The sequence below is a fragment of the Natrix helvetica genome (assembly GCF_964273705.1).
Source record: "Natrix helvetica genome assembly, chromosome: 14".
Lineage (NCBI taxonomy): Eukaryota > Metazoa > Chordata > Lepidosauria > Squamata > Natricidae > Natrix > Natrix helvetica.
The window spans coordinates 7,149,372-7,175,903 of NC_138564.1; the positions used below are offsets into that span (position 1 = coordinate 7,149,372).

The 26,532-nt window shown below is 45.8% G+C and overlaps 1 protein-coding gene across 11 annotated transcripts in view; it reads left to right on the forward strand.

Annotated features, from left to right (window-relative positions):
• FBRSL1 (fibrosin like 1) overlaps window positions 1-26,532 on the forward strand; it is a 554,269-nt gene that overhangs the window by 502,293 nt on the left and 25,444 nt on the right. For 10 of the 11 annotated variants that reach the window (XM_081966855.1, XM_081966858.1, XM_081966849.1 and 7 more), the window contains 5 exons: window positions 3,861-4,257; window positions 5,907-6,163; window positions 10,087-10,247; window positions 17,385-17,435; window positions 24,627-24,722. In XM_081966855.1, the coding sequence (XP_081822981.1) occupies window positions 3,861-4,257; window positions 5,907-6,163; window positions 10,087-10,247; window positions 17,385-17,435; window positions 24,627-24,722 (962 nt within the window). The remainder of the gene's footprint in view (window positions 1-3,860; window positions 4,258-5,906; window positions 6,164-10,086; window positions 10,248-17,384; window positions 17,436-24,626; window positions 24,723-26,532) is intronic. The other variant, XM_081966852.1, reaches the window with a different exon arrangement.

Here is a 26,532-nt window from a genome sequence, read left to right on the forward strand (position 1 = left end):
GATTTTAGCCGCCGAGTTTATTAAAACTGGCAAGTGCTCGCTCCACTTCTTTTCCTCTTCGGCAAGGCTGTCAGAGAGAATAATTGACCGTGGCAGCTGTTTTGGGGAGTGTTTTCGAGGGTGCAGGATGAGGGCTCTTGATTGACAGCTCTGTGCAAAGAAGAGAAAGGCTAGAGGTGGGATCTGCACCGGGGGGGGGGGGAGGTGTCCAGGAGAAGCATCTTCCTTGTTTTTGTTAGTTGTAAAGTCGTGTCCGACCCATCGCGACCCCATGGACACCGTTCTTCCAGGCCTTCCTGTCCTCTACCATCCTTTGGAGATCATTTAAGCTCACTCCGACTGCTTCAGTGACCCCATCCAGCCACCTCATTCTCTGCCGTCCCCTTCTTCTTCTTTTGCCCTCCATCGTTCCCAGCATGAGGCTCTTCTCCAGGGAGTCCTTCCTTCTCATTAGGTGGCCAAAGTCTTTGAGTTTCCTCTTCAGGATCTGGCCTTCTAAAGAGCAGTCAGGGTTGATCTCCTCTAGGACTGACCAGTTGGATCACCTTGCAGTCCAAGGGACTCAATGCAGGAGTCTTCTCCAGCACCAGAGTTCAAAGGCCTCCATTCTTTGGTGCTCAGCCTTCCTTATGGTCCAACTTTCGCAGCCATCCATTGCAACTGGGAAAACCATCGCCTTGACTAGACGCACTTTTGTTGGCAGGGTGATGTCTCTGCTCTTTAGTCTGCTGTCTCGATTTGCCATCGCTTTCCTCCCCAGGAGCAAGCGTCTTTTGATTTCTTGGCTGCAGTCCCCATCTGCGGTGATCTTGGAGCCCAGGAAAATAAAATCTGTCCCTACCTCCATTTCTTCCGCATCTATTTGCCAGGAATCGAGAGGGCTGGATGCCATGATCTTAGTTTTCTTAATGTTGAGTTTCAAGGCAACTTTTGCACTCTCCTTCTTCACCCACATCAAGAGGCTTTCTATACCCTCAACCGTCAGTCAGGGTTGATCTCATCTAGGACTGACCGGTTGGATGACCTTGCAGTCCAAGGGACTTCATCTTCCTTAGAAGGAGAAAATGGGGGGGGGGGGGCGCAAAAGGAACTCAGCAAAATGTCCCCTAAGCAGGATTTCGATTGGAAACAGACTCTCCAAACCCAAACCAGAGTTTCAAATGCTTCTTTTTTGAATCCAGAACCTTCTTTCTGTGGCTTGGGAAATCCGCTGCTTTCCGCCAAATGGAAATATGTACATAACTGTGGGATATTTGTGTCCTTCCCTCAGGTATCTGGGGACACCATTTTTTTCCAGGCCTTCTCCCTGTTAAATCACCATCTCTATTTTATTAGAGCCCCACGGAGTTCCATGATGGTGCATTCCTGTTTTAGAATTGCAGTGTTTTTACAGATTAGCAGAGTTGGAAGGGACCTTGTGGGTCATCTAGCCCAACCCCCTGCCCCAGTTTTGAAAGCCTCCAGTGATGAAGCTCCCACAATTTCTGAAGGCACCATCAGTTCCATCGGTTGATTGTTCTCACTGTCAGAAAATTTCTCCTTCTTTCCGGGTTGAATCTCTCCTTGGTCAGTTTCCATCCATTATTCCTTGTTTGGCCTTTGGGTGCTTTGGAAAATAGCTTGACCTCCTTCCTCTCTGTGGCAGCCCCTCAAATATTGGAAGACTGCTCTCCTGTCTCCCCTGGTCCTTCTCTTCACTAGACTAGCCATGCCCAATTTCCGCAACCGTTCATCGTAGGTTATAGTCTCCAGTCCTCTGCTTAACAGAGTTGGAAGGGACCTTGTGGATCATCTAGTGACTAGTCGAACCCCCTGCCCAAGCAGGAGACCCTACACCATTTCTGACAGATGGCAGTCCAGTCTCTTCTTGAAAGCTTCCAGGGATGAAGCTCCGACAACTTCCGAAGGCAACTTCTGTTCCATCGGTTTATTGTTCTTGCTGTCAGAAATTTTCTCCTATTTTCAGGTTGAATCCCAGACTGGTGAGGGAATGGGAATTTTGCAGTTTCCATCCATTGTTCCTTGTCTGGCCTTTGGGTGCGAGTCAATCTATTCTCCAAAGCCCTAAAGGGCAAGATACGAAAGAATGAATGGAAACTAATCAAGGAGAGAAGCAACCTGGAATTGAGGAGAAACTTCCTAACAGGGAGGACAATTAAGCAGTGGAACAGCTGGCCTCTGGAAATCATAGGTGCTCCATCAATGAAGGTTTTTAAGAAGAGACTGGAAAGCCATTTGTCTGAGATGGTATAGGGTCTCCTGTTTGAGCAGGGGGCTGGACTAGAAGACCTCCAAGGTCCCTTCCGGCTCTATTCTAAATCTGTCCTGCCTGGGGACTGGGAGGGGGATGATCTTGGCAATGTCTTTCTTGATTCAAACACCTGAGAAGTTTGGTTAGATAACAAATGAAATGGTCTACTTGATTTGGGAAGAAAGGAAAGCGCCTTATCTATTCCCTAACGGAGGTCGTGCCAAGACACAATTCATGATAACTGTCAAGCAGGCTTTGCGAAAGACGAAGAGCTGAAGCCAGTGTGGATCCAGCTTTAATTAAGGTTGAAATATTGGAGTTGACTGCTGAGTCTTTGGCAAATTAGCTCAAGTGTATTATTGCGATGGAAATTAACTAACTCTAGGACTTGGGGGGGAAATAAACAGCGCGTCTGCCTTTGCAGGGTTCCGGTGGAATTGCCAGCCTGTTTAGGACTGGGCTGGAAATCAGGAATGCAGAATTGGGACCATCAGGTGCCAAGGTGAAACCAAAAGCTCAGGACATGATAGATAGATGGATGGATGGATGGATGGATGGATGGATGGATGGATGGATGGATAGATAGATAGATAGATAGATAGATGATAGATAGATGATAGATAGATAGATAGATAGATAGATAGATAGATAGATAGATGATAGATAGATAGATAGATAGATAGATAGAAGGATAGAAGGATAGATGATAGATAGATAAATAGATAGATAGATGATAGATAGATGATAGAGTGAGAGAAATGAGAGATAGATAGATGATAGATAGGTAGATAGATAGATAGATGATAGAGTGAGAGAGATGAGAGATAGATAGATGAGAGGTAGATAGATAGATAAATAGATAGATAGATAGATGATAGATAGATAGATATAGACAGATAGACAGACGAGAGAGATATGATAGTGATAGATAGAGTGAGTGGATGAGAGAGAGAGAGAGAGTGAGAGAGAGAGAGATGATAGTTTATTGATGATAGATAGATAGATGATAGATAGATAGATAGATAGATAGATAGATAGATAGATAGATAGATAGATAGATAAGATAAGATAAGATAAGATAAGATAAGATAAGATAAGATAAGATAAAATTAGTGAGAGAGAGGGAGAGAGATTGAAAGCCTCCAAGAAGTTTAACAGAGCCAATCAACATTGAGGCTATTCCAAACTATAGTGATGGAAAAGGGGAAAGACCATCTGTTAGGTGATTTATCTTGATGGAGTTAACAGCAAGTTGGCCCAAAACCTATTTTGCAAAGAGGTTCACATTGACCCCTCTAAAAAATAAAAACTTGGCTTGCCAAATGTAAACAAAGCTTCTAGAAGTTTTCCCTGTTCTGTAGCAATAGCGCTTAGACTTATATACCGCTTCACAGTGCTTTACAGCCCTCTCTAAGTGGTTTACAGAGCCGCCTCTTTCCCCCAACAATCTGGGTCCTCCTTTTACCCACCTCGGAAGAATGGAAGGCTGAGTCCACCTTGAGCCACTCAGGATCAAACTCCTGGCAGTGAGCAGAGTTAGCCTAGAGTACTGTATTCTAATCACTAAAATTTGTTGCTTTTTCTCCCCTTACCCATTTTGTTGTTCTAGGTCCAGCCTCGAATGACAAGCCCGAAACGAAAGCAGGAAACCTCCCTAAAGTTTCCGGGCTCGAACGCAGCCAGGAATTGAACACGGACCTGCCGTTCGTTCTGCCCCTCTCCAGCCCGCCACCCGCCACCACAATTGTGACGTCCAGCTCTTCCGTACCCACGTCGAGCACCCGGGCAAGCCCGCTCCTGAAAAAGGAACCGTTGATCCCAGCACCAGCACCTCCCAGGCTCACCCCTCAGCCACAGCCTCGGCCGCAGTCGCAACCTCAACCTCGCCCCCAGTCGCAACCTCAGTTGTTGCCCGAGCTTCGGACACAACTGCCGGGTCATATCCCACCTCCGCTCGGTTACCAAGTCCATCACCAAGTGTCCCACAACGGAATCAATAATATCAGGTGGGGGCAACCAAAGTTGATTGGAAGGCTGTCTTCTCTGCAGCCTCTGTGTGTGTGTGTGTGTGTGTGTGTGTGTGTGTGTGTGTGTGTGTGTGTGTCTTCGTTCTGACCGAGGCGTCCCCAGTAGCACGAAGCCGAGTCCTCGGCCCGATAAACCCCTTTTATTTAATTTACAGTGAATTCCTCTCCAGCAAAGTCTTTCCTCTCCCACAGTCTTTCAAGATAGGTCACAATTACCGACCTTTATCAGGCTTGGAGAGTGGCCAGAGCGATAGCTTTCAGATGCCGCAAGACTTGGCAAGAATGCAGGAAGGAACTAATGGTCTCCTGCAAACTCCATTCCCCTTTCGCTCCTCTTTTATTTCCTCTGGGAGGGGCCATTCATCGTCCACCTGTGGCCTTACTCCCAAGTTGACCCCTGTTCTTTAGCTGTTCCCTTCCTCTGGCAACTCTGTCCATGCGCACACTGGGAACAGGCTCCAGCTGTTCTTCTGCCTCACTGATGTCTGACTGATAACTGTCGGACGGCTACGGCCCCCTCTCTGCCTCCGACGCAGAGCCCTCATCAGAGCCTTCCCCAGACTCCAGGACTGGCCCAGGTTCCTCCCCAACTTCCTCACTGTCCGAATCTGCTGCGAGTTCCACTGGCGGGGCACAACAGTGTATTTGTGTTTGTGCGTTTTCAACTTAGCACCCAACTCAAGGGTTTGGACAATCGTTGTCAGGTGCAGCCAACCAGAACCGGTCCAAGAATGGATCATATATGTTTCCTTATTGTTGACCCACCAGTTTACAAGAAATTCAGCAGGCTGGCTGCCTTCCCTTGGGAAAGGCACATATAGACCTAAGGATTTGACTTCAAACATTTCCTTCCCTGTATCATCTCTAAGCTGGAATGTCTTTTAAGTCCCCTAATCGGGGCCTCCAGCCAGTGGTTCCACCACAATCTTTTTCTGGATTCCTATCCCAAATCCAAGTTTGTGAGAGCAGGAATATGGCAGTGAACGTTTTCTGTGGTTTGCAAACCCATCTCCATCTCCATGTACTGGGCTTGAAAATCGGATGAGTTTTGGCAGCATTAAGTGGAGCTCCTCCAGGTTCTCCCAACTCCTGTTGGGTCTCTTAAATGGGGGGACATGATTTAAGGTAGAGGAGGCAACTGCCAAGGAAGATGACTGATCTTAAGACCAAAAGTTGTGGGGGATATTTCTCATCCTCTTCTTGGGGGAAGACCTCAGAACATCACGGTTAACCAGAGCAGAGGATAAAATATCATGAGGAACGTCAAGTTGGGAATAGTGAGTGGATCTCCAATGCATCGAACTGGAAGGAAGAAGGTTCAAGAATAACAGGCTTAAGGTTTATTCCAGCTAATGCTGGGCCTGTTGTCAGAAGGAGCATTTCTCTCTGAGTTCTGGAACAACAGCATCCAGAAGTTCTAATTTTGAAGAACCTCAAGTCAGAGAAGAAGGCTAGTCTACCCACTGCAAAAACATTGTTTTCTTGGGGATAGGGAGCTGGGACGCTTTCAAGGATGATGGCGTTGTTTTGTAGACTACCTGGTCCTTCTCTAACCATGTTCTCTTTCTCCTCCTTCTCTCCCACTCTCTCTGTCTCCCCCATCCCATCTCTTCTGTTTCTCTTCACAGCAGAAGCAGCAGTGCCAGCAGCGCCACGAGCATTAGCCTCCCCAAGCACCTTTCTCTCTCCCCACAGATCCCACCCCACCACTCCTCCGGCCCCGTGGTGCCCCTTTCCATCTCCAACCTTGCCGCTTCGCACTTCCCTCTCCGGTCGCAGTCCCAACATCAGCATCATCCGGCCATGTTCGCCACCCCTCCCACGCTGCCGCCACCACCCCCAGCCTTGCCCACCAACAGCCTTGTGATCCCAGGACACCCTGCAGGTAAGTGCCCACCATGCGCAGGAATCTTCTCAACTCATGCTAGGAACTAAGAACGGGAATCTTCTCGGCTTCAGCTAGGAGTTAAGATAGGGGTCAATGGAATTCCAGGAAGGTAGTTCGCTTGTGACTATGTAGGGATTCTAGGCAGATCCCCCTTTTCACGCCACCCTCAGGTTCTGCCACTCCTTCTCCTGCAGGTAACGAGAATCAAAACCAGACAGGAAAAATGAGCGAAGAAACCAGGGCCCCTTCTGGGTTTTAAACTCAGTGTCAGTGTTCCAAGTAATGCGAACTCCGAAGGATTCCTCAGATTTATTGAATACATCATATTGGCACAACTGGTGAAAACCGACTGAAAGTTCCAATTAAAAAGTGAAACATCCCCTCTTTCCCCAAGTCACATTGTCCAATAGAGGTGCCGGCTGGTTGCTTGGTTGCTCCTCTTCTCCTCTCTTCTCAGCCACCTGTTGGAATGGCCTTGGTTCCCACAGGAGAAACTTTTTGTTTTGATGGCAAAACCGAGCTATCTATTTTTCCCCCTCTTCTGCCTTGTGGCAACCATGAAGCCACAAAGATGGCACTCAGCTTTCTTTGAACAGATCTGATCCCCACAGGGGCTCAAAAACAGAATCTCTTTTGAATTAAATGTTCCACTCTATCCATCTTTTTTTTTGGGGGGGGGGGTGAGAGTCTCAGCCTCTGCCCCAAATAAATAGCAGTGTTCTACTGGGGCAGAGAAATGCTTAGCCCCGTGGAATTATAAAATAGGAGCGAATCAAATCTGATATCCTCCAGATGTGTGGGAACTTCCTAGACAAGATGGGAATTGGGACTCGAGCCATGATGTTCAAGCATATGTGGGCAGAACTGAATCGGAAAAGTTTTGAGTCAAAGATGCCATTTTTCATAGAATTCTCTTATTGTACCTAACATGCAAGTTTCATCCTTAGTAGTAGATGGACCATTTAAAAAAAATTATTTTAAAGCATGTCTTAACCGCACGTCCCTTTTTTAATAATTCCTTCCCAGCTGCAAACTTCTTCCAGCAAACGCTGATTTTATGTGCCATCACTGTGGGAAAATAGAGACCCTGCGCTCATCGTTATTCATTTATGGATGCAAAACAAATTCCTCAATAACATTCACAGTTGGGAATTAATCAACGTATGCAAATGACGTTTCTGTCCTTAGCAGGACAAGAGAAAATTCAGGATTGAGCCCTACGTATAAAGCACAGCTAAACTAGGAAATATGAAAAAAAATGCCTTGGTGGGCAGCAGTCCTTCCTCTAAAAGGCAAATAAATGTAGCAATAAATATTATTTCCCCGTGTTCCAATTTTTGGGCACGTGCTCTCCTTATAAAGCTGGACATCTGGATCCCTGGAGGAAGTAAAACTTTTATTTATTTTTCATTCACAAGATTTGAAACTTTCTCTGCCTATTCTGGAGAATGGATTAATTTCAGGGCTGTTAGTGCCCTGAAATATCCCTTTTATACTTTCCCATTGCCTTAAATCTGTTCCTGCGGCAGCTGGGATCTCTGGTGGATTTCTCCCTGTTAAAGGCCCCCTTTTGATCTGGCCTTGGACTCTGTAATTCGCCCATTCAGAATAATGGTGAAATACACCCACACAAACACACACTCGCCCTGAAACACCTACAAGGAGAGAGAGGGGAGGGAGGGAGAGGGAGGGAGGGAGGGAGGGAGGAAAGAGAGATTAAGAGAGAGGGAGATTGAAAGAGATTGAGTGAAAAAAGAGAGATTGAAAGAGTGGAAAAAGAGAGAGATTGAGAAAGGGGAAAGAAAGAGAGAGATTGAGTGGAAAGAGATTGAGAGAGAGATTGAGAGAGAGAGGAAAGAGAGAAATTGAAAGAGATTGAGAAAGAGAGAGATTGAGAAAGGAAAGAGAAATTAAGAGAGAGAGAGATTGAAAGAGATTGAGAGGAAAAAGAGAGAGATTGAGAAAGAGAGAGGAAAGAGATTGAAAGAGCGAAAAAAGAGATTGAGAAAGGGGAAAGAGAGAGATTGAGTGGAAAGAGATTAAGAGAGACAGATTGAGAGAGAGAGGAAAGCGAGAAATTGAAAGAGATTGAGAAAGAGGAAAGAGAGCAAGATTGAGAAAGGAAAGAGAAATTAAGAGAGAGATTGAAAGAGTGAGAGGAAAAAGAGAGAGCTTGAGAAAGAGGAAAGAAAGAGATTTAGAGGAAAGATGTTAAGAGGGAGGAGAGAGAGAAATTGAAAGAGATTGAGAAAGAGGAAGGAGAGAGAGATTAAGAAAGAAAAGGAGTCTCTGAGAGTCACAAACAAATCTTCACACAGATTAAACGAACGAATTGTCTCCTGCAAACTCCACTCCCCTTCCCTCCCATTTATTCCCTATGGAAGGGGCCATTCACTGTCTACCTGTGCCTTTACTCCCGAGTTGGCCCTTGTTCTTTAGCAGTTCCTTGCTCCTGGCAGCTCTGCGCATGGGCACATCGGGAACAGGCTCCAGCTGTTCTTCTGCCCCACTGATCTCCCACTCTGAAGGCAGCTGATAACGGTCGGACGGCCCTGGCCCCCTCTCTGCCTCCAACACAGAGCCCTCATCAGAGCCTTCCCCAGACTCCAGGACTGGCCCAGGTTCCTCACCGTCTGACTCTGGCACCAGCTCCACTGGCTGCTAATGGACCAAGACCGCGAGGAAGGTCCTAAGAATTGGATCTGACCCAGTCTAAATCATTAATTTGACTCCAGTGCACCATTCAGGTCTCTGGCAATGGTCCATTGGTACAACGCTTCAAATCCACATTGTTGATATCACTTTGGGAAAACAAAAAAATCCAAGCCATGAGACTGTCTGTTGTGAAGGAGGAGGCTTGGGACCAAACCTCATTGCAACTCAAGTCACATCACATTAATATTTCAACCCAGCAGCGTAAGAACTCTGGTTCCAGGAGTTTCGAGGAATCTTAATGGCTTTGATCCAACACTTGGGGAGATAATTGTTAGGTCTTCGTTTCACGGGGGCTTTGCATGATCTGGAAGGAGTTTTGAAGGGTGGCTTTGAAAAAATCGATATGCGAGGGCTTGGTGGAAATGGAGTTGGGTTTGGGTTTGCGAAGTCTACTTCTAAAAAAATAGATACCAGAAGCCGTAACTTACCGTATTTTTTAGAGTATAAGATGCACCTTTTGCCCCCCAAAAAGAGGGTGAAAATATGGCTGCGTCTTATACACTGAATGCAGCATTTCTGGCTTCCTGAAACCCCGCCCCCTTCGCAAAAATGGACATGCAGAGGGTTTGGGAGACCTGCAAAGTGCTTCTGGGGGCTGGGGAGGGCAAAAAGTGGGCTGTTTTTTGCTCGTTTTTGCCCCCTCGGCCCCCAGGAGCACTCTACAAGCCTCCCAAAGCCTATGCATGTCCTGTTTTTCACAAAAAAAATGAGGCATGAAGAGGGTTTGGGAGGCCTACAGAGTGCAAAAACTTTTTTTAAAAAAATTACCTCTTCAAAATCTTGGTGCGTCTTATACTCTGGTGCATCTTATAGTCCGAAAAATACAGTAGTTGTTTTTTTCCTGGCCCATTAAGGCACGAAACATCATATGGTTGATGGGCTTCACCAATGCAACGTCATCTGTCTCACAGCCTGAAACCCAAGTGGCAAGGAACCATGTGGACTTTTAAGGCCCAACCTCTTATTCATTGCATGCATGAAGTTCCTCCAGGAACGTTGGTGGGGTTGGAAGAAGAGATGGAGACTCTTCTTGGTTGGGCTGCCCTTCTCTCTGCTCCCAAATGTGTCCCCCTAAAAGCAAGGCCAGATATGACCCTGGGGGCCTCTGGGGTTGGTCGGTGGCGGTGGAAAGGGGCTGAAACCCCCCCCCCACCCCCAAATGTTTTCTACTGTGATGGCTCATTGTATTCTCTCTTGTTCTTTAGATACCAGCCTGTTGATATCATTCAACCAACCAATCATGTATTGCCAGCCTCATTCGGGGATTCTGATTGGTACATTGTCACAGGCATCTCTCTTACCTCCACCAATGAGTTCTCACGTAGAAAACCATCACAGCATGACGTGCAGAAATAGGGAATGCCAGGTGAATATTTTGAATTATTTTACTTCTACGTTTTTTGGGGTGGAACTCACAGGCTGCTGGGCCCTGGTGTCTTCCTTCCTTCCTTCCTTCCTTCCTCCTTTCTTCCTTCTCATTTCTGTCCTTCCCTTCCTCCCCTCCTTCTCTTCCCCTTTTCTTTCTTCATTAGCAAAGTCAGAATAACAGAACCCCCTCCTCTTCTTCTCCTCCTTCCCTTCTTCCCCTTCTCTTCCATAACATATAAAAAAATCTACTTCTCCTCCCTTTTCTTCTCTTTTCCTTCCCTTCCCTTTATTCCCTTCCTTCCTACTTCCTTTCCTTTCCCCTTCCTTCCTTCCTTCCTTCTTTTTTTCTTTCTTTTCTCTATCTTTTTCTCTCTTTCCTTCTCCCTGCTCTCCTAGATCACGAGCTGCTTAGACAAGAACCGAACAATCGGTTTTTGATTGAGATTGCAGACAGGACTGGCGGCTTGCTCGGTCTGGTGCCGAGGCTGAGAGCGGAGTTCCATTTGCACCAACACACTCACCAACACATCCATTAGCACACAATCACTCCTTGCCCGGCCAGCCTGCTGCACTCTGCACCTCCGCTGGTGCGTACCCCTTTCCCCTAACGGGTGGATAAGTAAAAACATTTCTTGTTGACCCCGAAGGGTGTCCCAAACTGTTCTCCTTCTGCTAACCCAAAGGATGTGTTGCTTTCAAAACACAGTTGCGGTTGCAGCTTTTCACCACAAACAAATGTGGGGCAATTTACTACTGCTGTTTCTTAGCGATTACCTTCATTTTTTTCTGTTTGCAGGCAGGACAGGGGGGAGTGGTCTCAGACGTTGTACTAAGGCAGACAGGGGGGGGGGGTTAGATATGTCTAGTCTTAACACTTGGTGTCACATGATAGCAGTGTTCCAATTTTTGAGGGGCTGCCACAAAAAAAGAGGAGACCAGCCTATTCTCCTGAAGGCAAGACAGGAAACGACGGGTGTATTCTGACCGAGGCTTCCCAAGAGCCTGAAGCAAAGTCCTGGTCCCGACAAAAAACCCTTTTATTCTGCTCATTCACATCCAGCAAAGTCTTTCAAGGGAGGATTTACGGTCACAGACCTTATCTGCCTTGGAGAGCTGCCACGCCAATATCTGCAAAACTTGGCAAGGAGCCTCGGAGAGTCACGAAACAATGAAGCAAACTAATTGTCTCTCCTGCAAACTCCACTCCCCTGTTGCTCCTCTTTTATTTCTTCTGGAAGGGGGCATTCATCGTCCACCTGTGGCCTTACTCCCAAGTCAACCCCTGTTCTTTAGTTGTTCCCTTTGTCCGGCAACTCTGCGTATGCGCACACTGTGAACAGGCTCCAGTTGTTCTTCTGCCTCACTGATCTCCGACTCCAGTGGCAGCTGATAACTGACATACGGCTCTGGCCCCCTCTCTGCCTCCGACACAGAGCCCTCATCCGAGCGTTCCCCAGACTCCAGGACTGGCCCATCTTCCTCCCCAACCTCCTCACTGTCCAAATCTGCTGCCACTGGTGGGCCACCGCAGGATGGAAACTAATCAAGGAGAGAAGCAACCTAGAATGAAGGAGGAATTTCCTGAAAGTGAGAACAATTAACCAGAGGAACAAAGTTGTGGGTGCTCCATCGCTGGAGGTTTTCAAGTCAAGGGCAGGGGTGTCAAACTCAAGGCCCGAGGGCTGGATTCGGCCCACGGGGTGCTTAGTTCTGGCCTGTGGGGCCGTCCTGGAGGCAGAAAAGGACTGGCCCACGGTGCCTCTGCAAGCGAAAACAGAGCTCAGGAGGGCCTCCCAAGCTGTGTTTTTGCTGGCAGAGGATTGCCGGAGTCCATCACAGCCTAAAACGGAGCCTGTTTTCACTGGCAGAGCCACCACAGGTGCCCCTCAGACAAGTGACGTTGAGCTGGCCGCGCCCACTCCTTGCCCCGAGGTCAAACACAACCCTGATGCGGCCCTCAATGAAATCGAGTTTGGCACCCCTGGTGTAGGGTCTAGAAGACCTCCAAGGGCCCTTCCAGCTCTTTTGTTCGGAGCAGCGTGAGAATCGGAAGAGCTTAAACCAGCGCTTCTCAACCTTCCCAATGCCGCGACCCTTTAATACAGTTCCTCATGTTGTGGTGAGCCCCAACCATCCAATTGGTGTCTCGGTTCCTAAGACCATCGGAAATATGTGTTTTCCGATGGTCTTAGGCGACCCCTGTGAAAGGGTCGTTCGACCCCCTAAAGGGGTCCCGACCCACAGGTTGAGAACCACTGGCTTAAACGAAGAGAGCCTTCCATGGCAAAAGGCGTTTTGCGTGTCGAGGGGGGGAAACCCGCAAGCCCTTGGTGTCAGCGTTCCAAATATCATGCAGAATTAAATCATTGCCCAAGGCAAAGTGATCCTTAAAACTCCAATTTAATAAGACAGACATGTTGGCATTATGCTGTGAAATTTCAACTCTAATGTACATCCTGTGGGTTCACCCAGTTGAAAGTTCATGATCTATCCCCACACCCCATAATCCATCACATGTTCCAATCATCATCTTCCACGCTGGCATCTACACCCTTCTGCTTCCGGTCAGGTGTCGAGGTGCGGAGACAAAAGATGACCTTGGCTTCTATAAAAGAATGTCAACAATACATTCTACAATCCTACTCCTTTCTATTCCCCCCTCCCAACTACTACACTAATGAAACACATAGGAAATTAAAAGAAAGTGTGGCAGGCCAAAGATCCTAAAAGGAACATAACTACAGGCCTGACACTTGGAATGTTCTTAATTCCAGAACATTCTTTCCTTTTTCATTTGGCCTCTCTTCCCGCCATCATCATTCAGCCGCCCGTGAAAATATAATTCTTCCCTTCGTTGCTATCCAAATCGGTACCACCCCGTAGCGGCTGGAACATTTGTTTCCCTCCCGAATGTTAATATTTGACTTGACGAAGCCAAGACCCCCATCAATAAGTATCTGTACTTTTCAACACTGACCAGCCTGTGTGGCCGTATGTTTGTTTATGGCATGGCTGAAAGACTAATTCAGGTGTTTGGGTTATTTTAACATTTCCTTCCAAAGAAGCCAGCTGGTGGAGTGGTGCGGATTTTGTAGCACGCTTTTGGCCACCCACTAGCAACTTCCTGCTTTCCCGCAAAATGTCACAGCCAATTATGGAAGAGGGGGGGGTCCAAATTGTGGATTGGAAACACAGCAACTCTTTGACTTAACGGGACGCGTGAGGGGAAGGGAGATCTCTTCTCCCATCCTTCGAACTTTTCTTTTAAATTTCACAGCAATAAACTGTGCATTTAGAAGCACCGAATTGACGTTGGGATCGCTGAAATGCCACCGCGAGAATCCATCAGAGAAAGGAAATAAGCAGGGGCAACAGCGGAAAGGAGGGAGGACGAGGAGGGAAAAGGAAGAAAGGGTAAAGCAGAGGAAGAAAGGGAGGGGAAGTAAGAGTAGAAGAGAGGGTAAGAAGGAGGAGAAGAGAGGAGGAGCAGAGGAAAGAGAGGGGAAGAAGAATGTGTATTTGTGAATGAATTCGGAAGGAAAAAATAAAAAAAAACTTTTTCCCCAAAAAAGAAAAGCCGTTGGAAGGGACCTTGGAGGTCTTCTAGTCTAACTCCCTGCTTAGGCAGGAAACCCTACACCACTTCAGACAAATGGTTATCCAACATCTTCCAGTGTTGGGCCATTCACAACTTCTGGAGGCAAGCTGTTCCACTGATTAATCAGTGGAACAGCTTGCCTCCAGAAGTTGTGAATGCCCCAACACTGGAAGTCTTTAAGAAGATGTTGGATAGCCATTTGTCTGAAACGGTATAGGGTTTCCTGCCTAGGCAGGGGGTTGGACTAGAAGACCTCCAAGGTCCCTCCACACTCTACTATTGTATTGTATTGTATTATCTTCTTAAAAACTTCTAGTGTTGGGGCATTTACAACTTCTGGAGGCAAGCTGTTCCACTGATTCATTGTTCTCACTGTCAGGAAATTCCTCCTTAGTACTAAGTTGCTTCTCTCCTTGATTAGTTTCCACCCATTGCCCTTTGTCTTGCCCTCGGGTGCTTTGGAGAATAGGTTGACCCTCTCTTCTTTGGGGCAGCCCCTCAAGTCCCGGAAGACTGCTATCATAGCACACACACCATCCTCCTCTTTGTTAGTTCCCTATAAAATGGGGCAAAACTCACTTAACGACTCTCTCGCTTAGCCCCAGAAATGTTGGGCTCAGTTATCATTCATCAAGGACTCCCGGTAACTAAATAAAACACAATAGACTCCTCCCCTTTCCCCCGGTCCTGCCTTTAGCAAAGGCTAGGCTCAACATTTTTTTCCCAACAGTGTTGAAATAGGATTCAAGTTTTGCAACTCTTTGTATTATTCTTATTTTTTTTCCCCAGCCGCCTTCATTTGGGGGAGAGCCAACCCGTGGGAAATGACACTTTATCCTTTCTTCTCCCTCCTTGTCATCCCTTTGGCGGCACTAATCCGCTTAAGCCAAGAACAAAGAACGGTTTTCATCCGCCCTCAGAGTGCCTTCAGGTGGTTTGAACGCTGCCCAAGGCCCATTTTTCTTTCCCCCTCCCGAGAACCGCGACAAGCTCAGATTTTTCGCTCCAGAGCTGGCCCACCCCGAGATTTTTAAGAACTCGGTCACCTGATCCCTTCACGCCACCCATGCTACCCCGCAGATTTGGAGCGAAGAGCGTTAAACCCAGAGGTGGTATTCAGCAGGTTCTGATCAGTTCTGGAGAACCGGTAGCAGAAATTTTGAGTAGTTCGGAGAACCGGTAAATACCACCTCTGGCTGGCCTCGCCCCCATCTGTTCTCTGCCTCCTGAGTCCCAGCTGATAAGAAGGGAATGTAGGTTTTACAGTATCCTTCTCCTGGAGTGGGGAGGGAATGGAGATTTTGCAGTATCCTTTCCCCTGGAGTGGGGAGAGAATGGAGATTTTGCAGTATCCTTCCCCTGGAGTGGGTTGGCAATGGAGATTTTGCAGTATCCTTTCCCTGCCATGCTCACCAAGCCATGCTCACAGAACTGGTAATAAATTTTTTTTGACTCCCACCACTGGTTAAAACTCTCTCTCTCTCTCTCTCTCTCTCTCTCTCTCTCTCTCCCTCCCTCCCTCCCTCCCTCCCTCCCTGCATTCTCTCTCCCTCTCCTCTCTCTCTGTCTCTCCCCCCTCTCTCATCTGTCTCTATTCTCTCTGTCTCTCTCACCTCTCTGTCTTTCCTCTCTGATTCTCTCTCTCTCTCTCTCTCTCTCTCTCTCTTTCTTTCTTTCTCTCTCTCTCTCTCTCTCTCTCTCTCTCTCTCTCACACACACACACACACACACACACACACACACACAATTGTGCCCCGTCTTTCCTTGCAATGTCTGATCCTCCACTCTGCGGATTTATTAATCCTGAACGCCCGAACCGTGGGGGGGGGGGCAGGGATAAATCACCAGCTGCACGTATTCTAGTAATTTCAGAGTATTTACACTGGAGGGTACATGACTCCGGTAATCACTGTAATTAACCCAATTGCAAAATCTGCGCTCCAGCATGGCGGAGGACGCACAAGGGAGCGTGACAATTTGGCTTGGGGAAAGGGAGAGGGGGGGATTTTAGGGAGACCCCTTCCTTCCCATGGTGGGACCTCTTCTGCCTGCTTGAGGGTTAATTGTTCTCAGGATGTGATCAGAATACTAATGTGGGGCAGAGGGTGATAGGGTCAAACCGAGAGTGTGACGGGGAGATCAAATTGCCGAATAAAAATAGAGGGTTAAAGATCCACCACGGGTTGAACAGGCCAACAAAAACTCTTTAATTTTGGCTACCTCCTTTGTTAGGCTGACCACTGCAACATCCCTGCTTGGCAGCTGCTTCATATTTATGACGGTGGCAGTGTCCCGGGGCCAGGGGTTTTGTTTGGTTTTCTGCGACTTTCCGACAAACAAATTCATTGGGCAAAACGGATTCGCCGGACATCCATGTCACTAACTAAACAACCGGGAGTCACTTAACAATGGGGGCAAGAAAAGGCCATCCTACAGGGCAAAACTCACTTAACCACTGTCTGGCTTAGCAACAGAACGTTTGGGCTCAATTGTGGTCGTAAGGCGAGGACTACAGTGCTACCTGTTATAGCACTGTGGCTGTTGACTACCTGCCTCCCTGTCTCAAAGACCCCCAACAAGCTTCTGGCTAAAAGGGCAAACTAGAATCCGGGAGGGGGGGGAATCAGACCTGAGTCTTCCCACTCCTAGTTCAATACCTTCACCCCCATGTCGCACAGAATTTCTAGACCGGGGTGGCAAACTCGATTTCATTGAGGGATGTGTTTGACCTCGGTGGGGTGGGCGTGGCCAGTTCGACGTCATTCATGTTGGTGGCCTGCCAGCGAAAACAGGCTCCCGAGCTCCGTTTTCATCTGCGGCGGCCTCCTACAATCCTCTGCCAGCGAAAACGGAGCTTGGGAGAGCCACACACAGGATGATCCTTCGCTGTTTCCAGGGTGGTCCCGCGGGCCAGATCTGAGCGCCCCGTGGGCCATATCCGGCCCCCGGGCCTTGACTTTGACACCCCTTTTCTAAATTAGGGAGGAAATCATGTGCTTTGCTCAAAGGAGCCTCTTTAAAATGCAAAGTGAAACACGGTTCATTTAGGGACCGTTCAACATCACAACAGCCCTGGATAAAAGTGACTTAGGACTGTTTTTCACACTTACAGGCTCCCCACGCTCACATGATCACAACTGTTGCTGCTTGGCAACTGGTTCATATTTATGACGGTTGCAGCATCCCGGGAGGGTGGGTGACGTGATCCGCTTTTGCGTCCTTCTGACGAGCAAAGTCCGTGGGGATTCACTTAATAACCGGGTTACTAATGTAACGAACGGCAGTGATTCACTTAAAGAACTGCGGCAAGGAAAGCTGTATAATGGGGCAAAACTCACTTAACAAAGGTTTGACAGCGTAAATTTTGAGCTCCATCGTGGCCATAACTCGAGGACTTTCCGTAATAGCAACCCACCTCCACCGTGTCTATGAACTACCTCAAGCCATCCTCCTCTTACCGTAGGTTATACTTCAATTGCCTTCTAGCCTTATACCAAACCAACCCACTTTTCTCCAACTTTCTGTTTTTTCCTCCAGTTCGACAAATATGCTCCCAAACTTGAGAATCCTTACTTTCGACATTCCAACGTAAGTGCCTTTTATTCTTAATATTCGTTAAAAGTGTCGAGTTTGTTCCGTGTTTGATGTTTTAGTCAGAGTTTGTTGCAGAAATCACATCCACAAAGCACACAGGTGGATGACTTGGCAGAATTCATTAACTTCTTTATATATCGTATTTTTCGGAGTATAAGACGCACCTTTTTCCCTCAAAAAAGAGGCTGAAAATCTGGGTGCGTTTTATATACTGAACACAGCATTTTTTGCCTCCCAAAACCCCGCCCCCTTCACCAAAATGGCCATGCATAGCTTGTAGGAGGCTTTCAGAGAGCTCCTGGGGGCTGGGGAGGGCAGAAATGAGTCACTTTTGCCCCTCCAGCCCCCAGGAGCACTCTATAATCCTCCTAAAGGCTATCCATGCCCTTTTTTTGCAAAACGGCCCGTTTTTGTTCCCCCCCCCCCCTTTCCTCCCCTGAGCACTCTACAAGGCTCCTAAAGGCTATTCATGCCCTTTTTTGGGGGGGGGAAACAGGCCGTTTTTGGGAGGTTTGCACTTTTTTTAAAAAAAAAACTTTTTTTTAATGTGCCTCTTCAAAACCTGGTGCGTCTTATACTCCGAAAAATACGGTACATAATAAGACATGAATAAATGTACAATACCAACAGCTGATTCTTCCAACGTGGTAGAGAGGAGCGATTGTAAACAGGTTCAAACACAGGCAGGCATATGCAGAGAATGAAATTTCAGTTCAGCATTCAGAGCTTAATACAGACAAAGAGAACCTCCTCTATGCAGGTCAGTTAAACTAAGCCTAAGCCACGCCCAGGCTCCTAGCTGTCTCCAGCAAATACAGTTTCAGTTTCTAAACAGCTCTCATTGGCTAACTTAGTTGCTGTGCCTATTCGTTGGGTGACCTTGTTACCATGTCCTATTCCAGCCAGTCCCCAATAGCTGACCTGCTGCTATGTCCTGCTGCTATGTCCTATTCCAGTTCATGAATATTTTGATAGTTTTCCTTACCTGACGTTTTCGATGCAGCTTAAGCTACGTGGGTTTTATTTAGGATGAAGAAAAGAACAATTCAAGAAACCAGTTATTTTCAGTCTTGGAGCAGTTTTTATTATAAAGGAGTTGTCTGTGTTAATAGTTTTTTATTAGTTTATAATATGGCATACAAAAAAAATACAAAAGTAAATTGTAGGGGAAATAGGAAAGCAGAAAGGGAAAGTGAGGGAAAGAAAAGGGGAAAACGAAAAAAAAAGGGCATTGACTTCTGAGTCCCTTTGGTGCAGTAGAATAAGGCATTAACATCAAACATCAACTTTTTACTTTTACATAACAATATTAATTCAAATCCTAGCCCCCACATAACAGAGTGAGCTCCCATTACTTGTCCCAGCTTCTGCCAACCTAGCAGTTTGAAAGCACGTAAAAAAACGCAAGTAGAAAAATAGGAACCACCCTTGGTGGGAAAGCAACAGCGTTCCATGCGTCTTTGGCATTTAGTCATGCCGGCCACATGACCACGGACAAATCTTCGGCTCTTCAACTTTGAAACGGAGATGAGCACCGCCCCCTAGAGTCAGGAATGACTAGCACATATGTGGGAGGGGAACCTTTACCTTTACCAATATAAACTAGCCATTTTAATGACCACAAATCTATCTCATCAGTAAAACCCAAAATCAAGTTTTACTTTTTTTTCCCCCACCACAAGCATAAAAGTCCAGAAGCGGTTTCCAAGTAGAAATGAAAGTATTTGTATTTTCTTCCCTCGATTAAAACAGTTGATTTAGCCATTTTAAAACTCCTTTCCTTCTCTTGGACATTCTCAATTCATTCTGTCTTTCTTCTGATCTGAGAGATTTGGTTTCGTATCTAATCTCTAATGTGTTTCGTGGTTTTTTTGTCCCTGGAGACATTTCGTTCATCCAGGTCATCAATCACTCTCTCTCTCTCTCTAGCATGTCAGACTTCAAATTGGGGCTCATCCAGACCTCCCCCCCCCCAATAGCAAATCAGGAAAGGTTAATATCCTGTGACTTGCATGAGATTTTCCATGCAGAGTCCGGAAGGCAAGCTTATGACCATAGTCAATTGAACAGCTATCAAACCGTTCCTGGGAGCCCTACATATTTGGGATTAAGTGAACTGCGTGCCCAAGGCAAGGTTTATATAAAGATAGTTGTCCAAGATGAGAGCAATGTGTTTGACAAATGAAGTGGGAGGAAATGATATAAAATTTGCAGGATGCTTACCAAATGTGACCCTCTAGTACAGTTTTATTCTTAAATCAAAGTAGACCCAACACTGCGAAGTTTTATGGATCTCTTCATCCAAGAAGCTTTTTAGTTCTAACTGAAGGACTCAATGGTGCCTTCTCAATGGTTCAGAAGAAGAATTTTCTTGGGATGAGACGTGAAACGTTTTGGAAGAAAACACTTAACAAAGTCCAGTTTCCTTTTGGGGGGAAAAAATATTTAGGAGAAACCTCAGGTTTATATCCCAGTTTATGGGGAGGAGCTACTTTTGAGGAATCGGTTAGACTTTGAAAGCTTGAAAACCCATCATGCACAATTCATGCCAGAATTCCCCCATGGCCATGCCGTGACACACAGAAAGGCAGACAGCCCATAAAAGGAACAAGGGAGACCAATATAAATCTACATTTGCGTCTTCTTTCTGTTAACATGAAATCGACTTAATACAATTACACTCTTGAGTTGCGCATTTAATCATGGTTCCCTTCCACGACTTGAAAGAAATAATAATCAGAATTTGGTAACGGGTCTACAGATTTCTGGTTCTTCCTGGTGAGCCCCTCTGCCCTGAAGATTTTAGATATACTTTTGAAGAATTATCTATATGTTAAGGTTAGGAGCAGAGCCTTCTCTGTGGCGGGCCCAGCCCTGTGGAATGACCTCCCCCCGGATATTAGGACCACTACTGACCTCCGCTCCTTCCGTGTCAAGCTCAAGACCCACCTTTTCCAAATAGCTGGCCTGGCTCAACCATAACTTCGTATCGCTCCTGATGGGTTTTTTAATTTAGTAATTTTATTTAAGGGGATTTTAAATTGTGTTTTTAATTGCCTTTCACTTATAAGTCAACTCTCCTCCATGCACATATGTATATGTCTCTGTTCTTTTTGTATATATGTTTGTCTTATGTGTATTTTTATTTGTTTTGATTGTACGCCGCCCCGAGTCCTTCGGGAGAGGGTTGCGGCTAATCAAATAAAAATTATTATTATTATTATTATTATTATTATTATTATTATTATTATTATTATTATTATTATTATTATTATTAATTAAGTTAGTGAGTACAGAGGCCCTTTCCATCCATCATTGCAAGCCTTCGGAAATACATTTATCCCATATGGCTATCTTTATTTTTAGTGAGAAATATATTTTCCTTCTGATAATTGGTCTCATCTTTAGTGGTTTTTAAATTATTATTATTATTATTATTATTATTATTATTATTATTATTATTATTATTATTATATACTTTATTCATTACACATGAATCGGTCAACTGAACATTCAAAAACGCATCACAAATACCATTAACTGATACGGATGATTGATACGGGTTGCTGCCAGCATCCTAGGTATCAACTAAGTATCATCTTAAGATGTGGGCTATTCCGAGTAGTGCAGTTTTTTTGAAGTTCCAGTGGTGTCATTGCAGGAAGCTGCAATTTCTTGGTGTGTTTTATAAAATTCTTGGACATGGTACCAAGTGCCCTGACCACAATGGGTATCACTGTTTTTATTAATGGAATGGAACGGAGTGGAATAGAATAGAATAGAATAACAGAGTTGGACGGGACCTTGGAGGTCTTCTCTTCTTGCTAAATTAATCCACTGGTCATTATATAAAAAATATGATTTACCCGTATCCAGAAAGTCATGGGAACATAAAGTGGAAAAACGTATGGAAAATGAGAAGGTGAAGATCTTGTGGGACTTTCGAATACAAACGGATCGTCATTTGGAGCACAACATGCCAGAGATCACGGTTGTAGAAAGCCGAAGTGTACAGTTATTGATATCGCTGTCCCTGAAGATGCCAGAGTCGAAGAAAAAGAACTAGAAAAAATCATAAAATATTGCGATCTGGCCATTGAAACTACACGGCTATGGATGAAGCATGTAATAGTAATACCCATTGTCATCGGGGTTCTTGGCACCATATCCAAGAATTTTACAAGATACATCAACAAATTTCAGCTTCCTGCAATAACACCAGCGGAACTGCAAAAAACTGCGCTGCTCGGAACATCTTATATTTTAAGAAGGTCCTTGGTTGATCCCTAGGATGCTGGCAGCAACCCGTATCAAACCATTAGCCCCAGTCACTGATATTTGCGATGCATTTTTGAATGTTCAGTTGCTGAGTTTCATATTTAATGAATAAAGTGTATAATAATAATAATCTCAAGGAGATTGGTTGGCCAGAAAGGGCTGATTGTTACAGCTCTGACATTGTTTTATTTATTTATTTATTTATTACTTGAACTTATTAGTCGCCCCCTCTCCCCACAGGGACTCGGGGCGACGTACAAAAGTATTATATAGCGTACAGAGGAGGTAAGAATAAATAAATAAGTTACAATACCTAAAAAAGTTAAAACCCCAGTGAAATTAACCCTTAAAAACTAAAATTACCAATTAAAAATGCCCTGGGCTGGAGAGGTTGTAGAATTATGCCAGGTCAGCTAGTCGAAACAGGTAGGTTTTCAGCTTCATACGGAAGGAGCGAAGGTCGGTTGTAGTCCTGATGTCTGGGGGGAGGTCATTCCAAAGGGTGGGGCCCACTACAGAGAAGGCCCTACTTCTGGGCGCTGCCCTCTGGCACTCTCTGGAGGACGGCACCCGGAGTAGTCCCTCTCTGTGTGAGTGGACGGGTCGCAGGGATGTATGGGGCAGGACGCGATCCCGCAGGTAACTAGGCCCTGTGCCATGGAGCGCTTTGAAGGTGGTAACCAGTACCTTGAAGCGCACCCGGTAGGCCACAGGAAGCCAGTGCAGCTCGCGCAGGATAGGTGTTATATGGGAGAACCTCGATCTCCCCATAATTACATTTATTTCTGTTACTTTACTTGGATGAGCTTTGGTTAGATGGCAATGCCTGGACAACCTTGGATGTTTCTGGAATTGGCCACAGATCATCCTTGAACAGAAGACTACCCCTGCAGGGAAGCCCAAGGCTGTGTAGACTAACCTTGGAGGGTGAAGGGGGGGGAAAAAAAACCCATCACGCAGGAAGGCTGTGTCAAAACACTTCAGTTTCGCTGCCAATAAAACTGCACCATGTCAACTCCGAGAGCTTATCTCAAGGGTATCCCTCTCTTCCTTTTTTTTCTACATCTGTAGAAAAGAGATGTATGGGAGAAGCTGACAACAGAATTGCAGAATAACAGAGTTGGAAGGGACCTTGGAGGTCTTCTAGTCCAACCCCCTGCACAAGCAGTAGACCCTGTAGTATTCTGGACAAAATGGTTGTCCCGTCTCTTCTTGAAAACCTCCAGGGACGGAGCACCCAAATTGATCATAATTTATGCTAATGTATCCTGATAATTCTAGAATAACAGAGTTGGAAGGGAACCTTGGAGGTCTTCTAGCTCCAGCAGCTTGCCTATGGAAGTTGTGGGGACTCCATCAGTGGAGGTTTTAAAGAGGAGACTGGACAGCCATTTGTCCAGAATGGTCAAGGGTAGTCTCCTGCTTAAGCAGGGGGTTGGACTAGAAGACCTCCAAGGTCCCTTCCAACTCTTTATTCTGCTTTCCTTCCTTCCTTCCTTCCTTCTTTCCTTCCTTATCATTGGAAGTTTTTAAGAAGAGACTAGACAACCACCTGTCTGAAATTATATATGTTCTCCTGCCTGAGCAGGGGTTGGACTAGAAGACCTCCAAGGTCCCTTCCAACTCTGTTATTCTGCTTTCCTTCCTTCTTTCCTTCCTTCCTTATCATTGGAAGTTTTTAAGAAGAGACTAGACAACTACCTGTCTGAAATTATATAAGTTCTCCTGCCTGAGCAGGGGTTGGACTAGAAGACCTCCAAGGTCCCTTCCAACTCTGTTATTCTGCTTTCCTTCCTTCCTTCCTTCCTTCCTTCCTTCCTTCCTTCCTTCCTTCCTTCCTTCTTCCTTCCTTATCATTGGAAGTTTTTAAGAAGAGGCTAGACAGCCACCTGTCTGAAATTATATAAGTTCTCCTGCCTGAGCAGGGGTTGGACTAGAAGACCTCCAAGGTCCCTTCCAATTCTGTGATTCTGTATTCTGAGACTATCCTGCACAAGTAGGAGACCTTAGACCATTCTGGCTTGCAGAGAACTTGGCTGAGAAAGACAGCCAGGAGTTCTCAAAAACAGACCTGCCTCCCCATCTTTTAACCTCGTGGGCATCTTCCCCCTTTCAGCCCAGGAAAGGAAGTATAGACAGAACTTCCTGCCTTCCTTCTTTTCTATCCGTCAGTTTCTCTTTCTGGCTGCATCAACAGCAGCATCAAAGGAGGCAAGTTGTGGTTGGGTAAAAGTTTGGGCTTCTTGGCTGGCCCCCATGTGAATTGGGAGGGTGGGTGAAGATTAAAGGGAGCTCTTTTGCAGGAGGCTTGTGAAGGCCAACCGTGGGGGGAAAGTGGCCAAGTGAAGTCATCTTGGCTTATGTCAAAAGAGCCTCACTGGTGCAGAACTGCTGCTTCAGTGGAAATTGGGAAGGAAGGAGGGGAGAGAAGGAAGGAAGGGAAGGACAGAGGAAAGGAGGGAGTAAAGAAGGAAGGGGGGAGAGCAAAAAGGAGGGAGGGAGGGCGAGAAAAAAGGGGGGAGGAAGAGAAAAGAAAGGAGGGAGGGAAAGAAAAAGAAGGAAGGAGGGAGAGAAAAGGAAGGAAGGGAAAGACAAATGGAAGGAGAGAGGGAAAGAAAAAGAAGGAAGGAGGGAGAGAAAAGGAAGGAAGGGAAAGATAAATGGAAGGAGAGAGGGAAGGAAAAAGAAGGAAGGAGGGAGAGAAAAGGAACGAGGAAGGGAGAGAAAAGGAAGGATTTTATTTGGACTCTAGGGGGTACGAGAAAAAGACGCCTTCGAAATCTTGCTTTTTGGTGCCGGCTTCATTTCCCTTCCAAAAAATTAAAAACTGCCACCGGATGTGTCCCCCTGTTCTATGATTCCATCTCTAATGCAAATTCTCTCTTCTTCTTTTTTCTCCCCCCTCAGTTCTTTCCAAGTTACACCCCCAACGTGCCAGGAATGCCTTCCATGCTCCCCCACCCAGGTCCTTTCGGGTCCCTCCAAGGAGCCTTTCAACCCAAGGTAAATATCGACCACGTTCCTTCGTCAAACGCCTTTTATTTTTATTTATTTATTGTCCTTTCGCCAAACAAATCGGGACAGAGACTGGAACTGGCTGTGTTCAAAAAAATGGTTATAAAAAACAGCTCACCTGTCTTCTTTCCTGAATCCAGCGTTCTTTTTCAGAAGGGGCCTCTCTGAGCCTGTGGTTGCCCTGGGCTGCTGACAAGTTGTTTTTGTTCATAAGATGGAGACACAGGGTTTGTTTTATCCATTTATCAATTTTTTAAACAAGCTGCAGTGACCTGGTTTGCACATGTTGCCGAACCAAAAAGAAAGGATTTCCTCTTTGTATTAAACCCAAATGAATCTATTAGAGGGGGAAGAGAAAGAAGTTTTATTTATTTTTTTCATAAGGGAGAAGGAGGAAGAGTAGACTTATATTTATATGTAATGGAAGAGAAGGGGAAGAAGAACAGAAGGAGAAGAAGAGGAGGAGAAAAAGGAGGAGGGGGTTCTGTTATTCTTCCTTTCATAATGAAAAGGAAGAGAAGGAGGGGAAGGAAGGAAAGAAGGACAGAAAGGAGAAGGAGGAAAGACGATAGAAAAAGAAAGGAAAGAAGGGGAAAGGAAGTAGGAAGGAAAGAAAGGGAAGGGAAGGAAAAGAGGGGGAAATGGAGAAGTAGATTTTTAAAAATATATAATGGAAGAGAAGGGGAAGAAGAGGAGGAGTAGGGGTTCTGTTATTCTGAATTTCTTTCATAATGGAGAAAGAAAAGAGGAAGAGAAGGAGGGGAGGAAGGAAGGAAAGAAGGGCAGAAATGAGGAGGAAAGGAGACAGAAGAAGGAAGGAAGGGGAAAGGAAGTAGGAAGGAAGGAAAGGGAAGGGAAGGAAAAGAGAAGGAAAGGGAGAAGGAGAAGGAGATTTTTTTATATGTAATGGAAGAGGAGGAGGAGAAAAAGGAGAAGAGGAGGGGGAGTTCTGTTATTCTGTTATTTCTTTCATAATGGAGAAGGAAAAGAGGAAGAGGAGAAAAGGAGGAGGGAGGGAGGAGAAAGGAAAGGAGAGAGGAATGAAAGAAAGGGAAGGGAAAGAGAGAGAGGAAAAGGCAGGAGCAGGAAGCTGGGAGTAGATTCTGAACGCACGTGGCCAGGGTCTTAATGAGCCTGGGGCTTTTGCAGGGCAGGAGGCCTCCGGCAGCTCTCAAGCCAGCCATCAAATTAATGGCTGCAGTGAAACCAACCAAAAACACAAAGCCATCTGTGAAACAGATCAGTTAACAGTAGCCTGTTTCCCATTAACCCTTCCCTCCCTCCCTCCCTTCCCCTCTCTCTCCCCCTCCCTCCCTCTTTCTCTATCTTTTTAATAATTTTATTAAAACTTTTTAAGCCCAAGTAAAAAGACCTAATACAAACAAATATAATGTAAGGAAGAGAAAAAGAAAGAAATCCTAGAAAAAGCTTAAAAGCACAAGAAAGCAAATGTAACAGCAAAAGAGACAGAAAAAAAAAGCATACCCAGAAATGACTTCTGATCTTTTTAGACTATGGATGGATGGATGGGAGGATAGATCATAGGAAGGTAGACAAGTAGATGGATAAATGGAGGGATGGAAAGATATGGATGGAAAGAGATAGATAAATAGGTAGAGGTAGACCGACAGACAGACAGACAGACAGATAATGGATGGATGGATAGGTAAGTAGGTAGATGGATAAATGGATGGATGGAGGGATGGAAAGATGGATGACAAGAGATAGATGGTAGATAGATAGATAGATAGATAGATGATAGATAGATAGATAGATGATAGATAGATAGATAGATAGA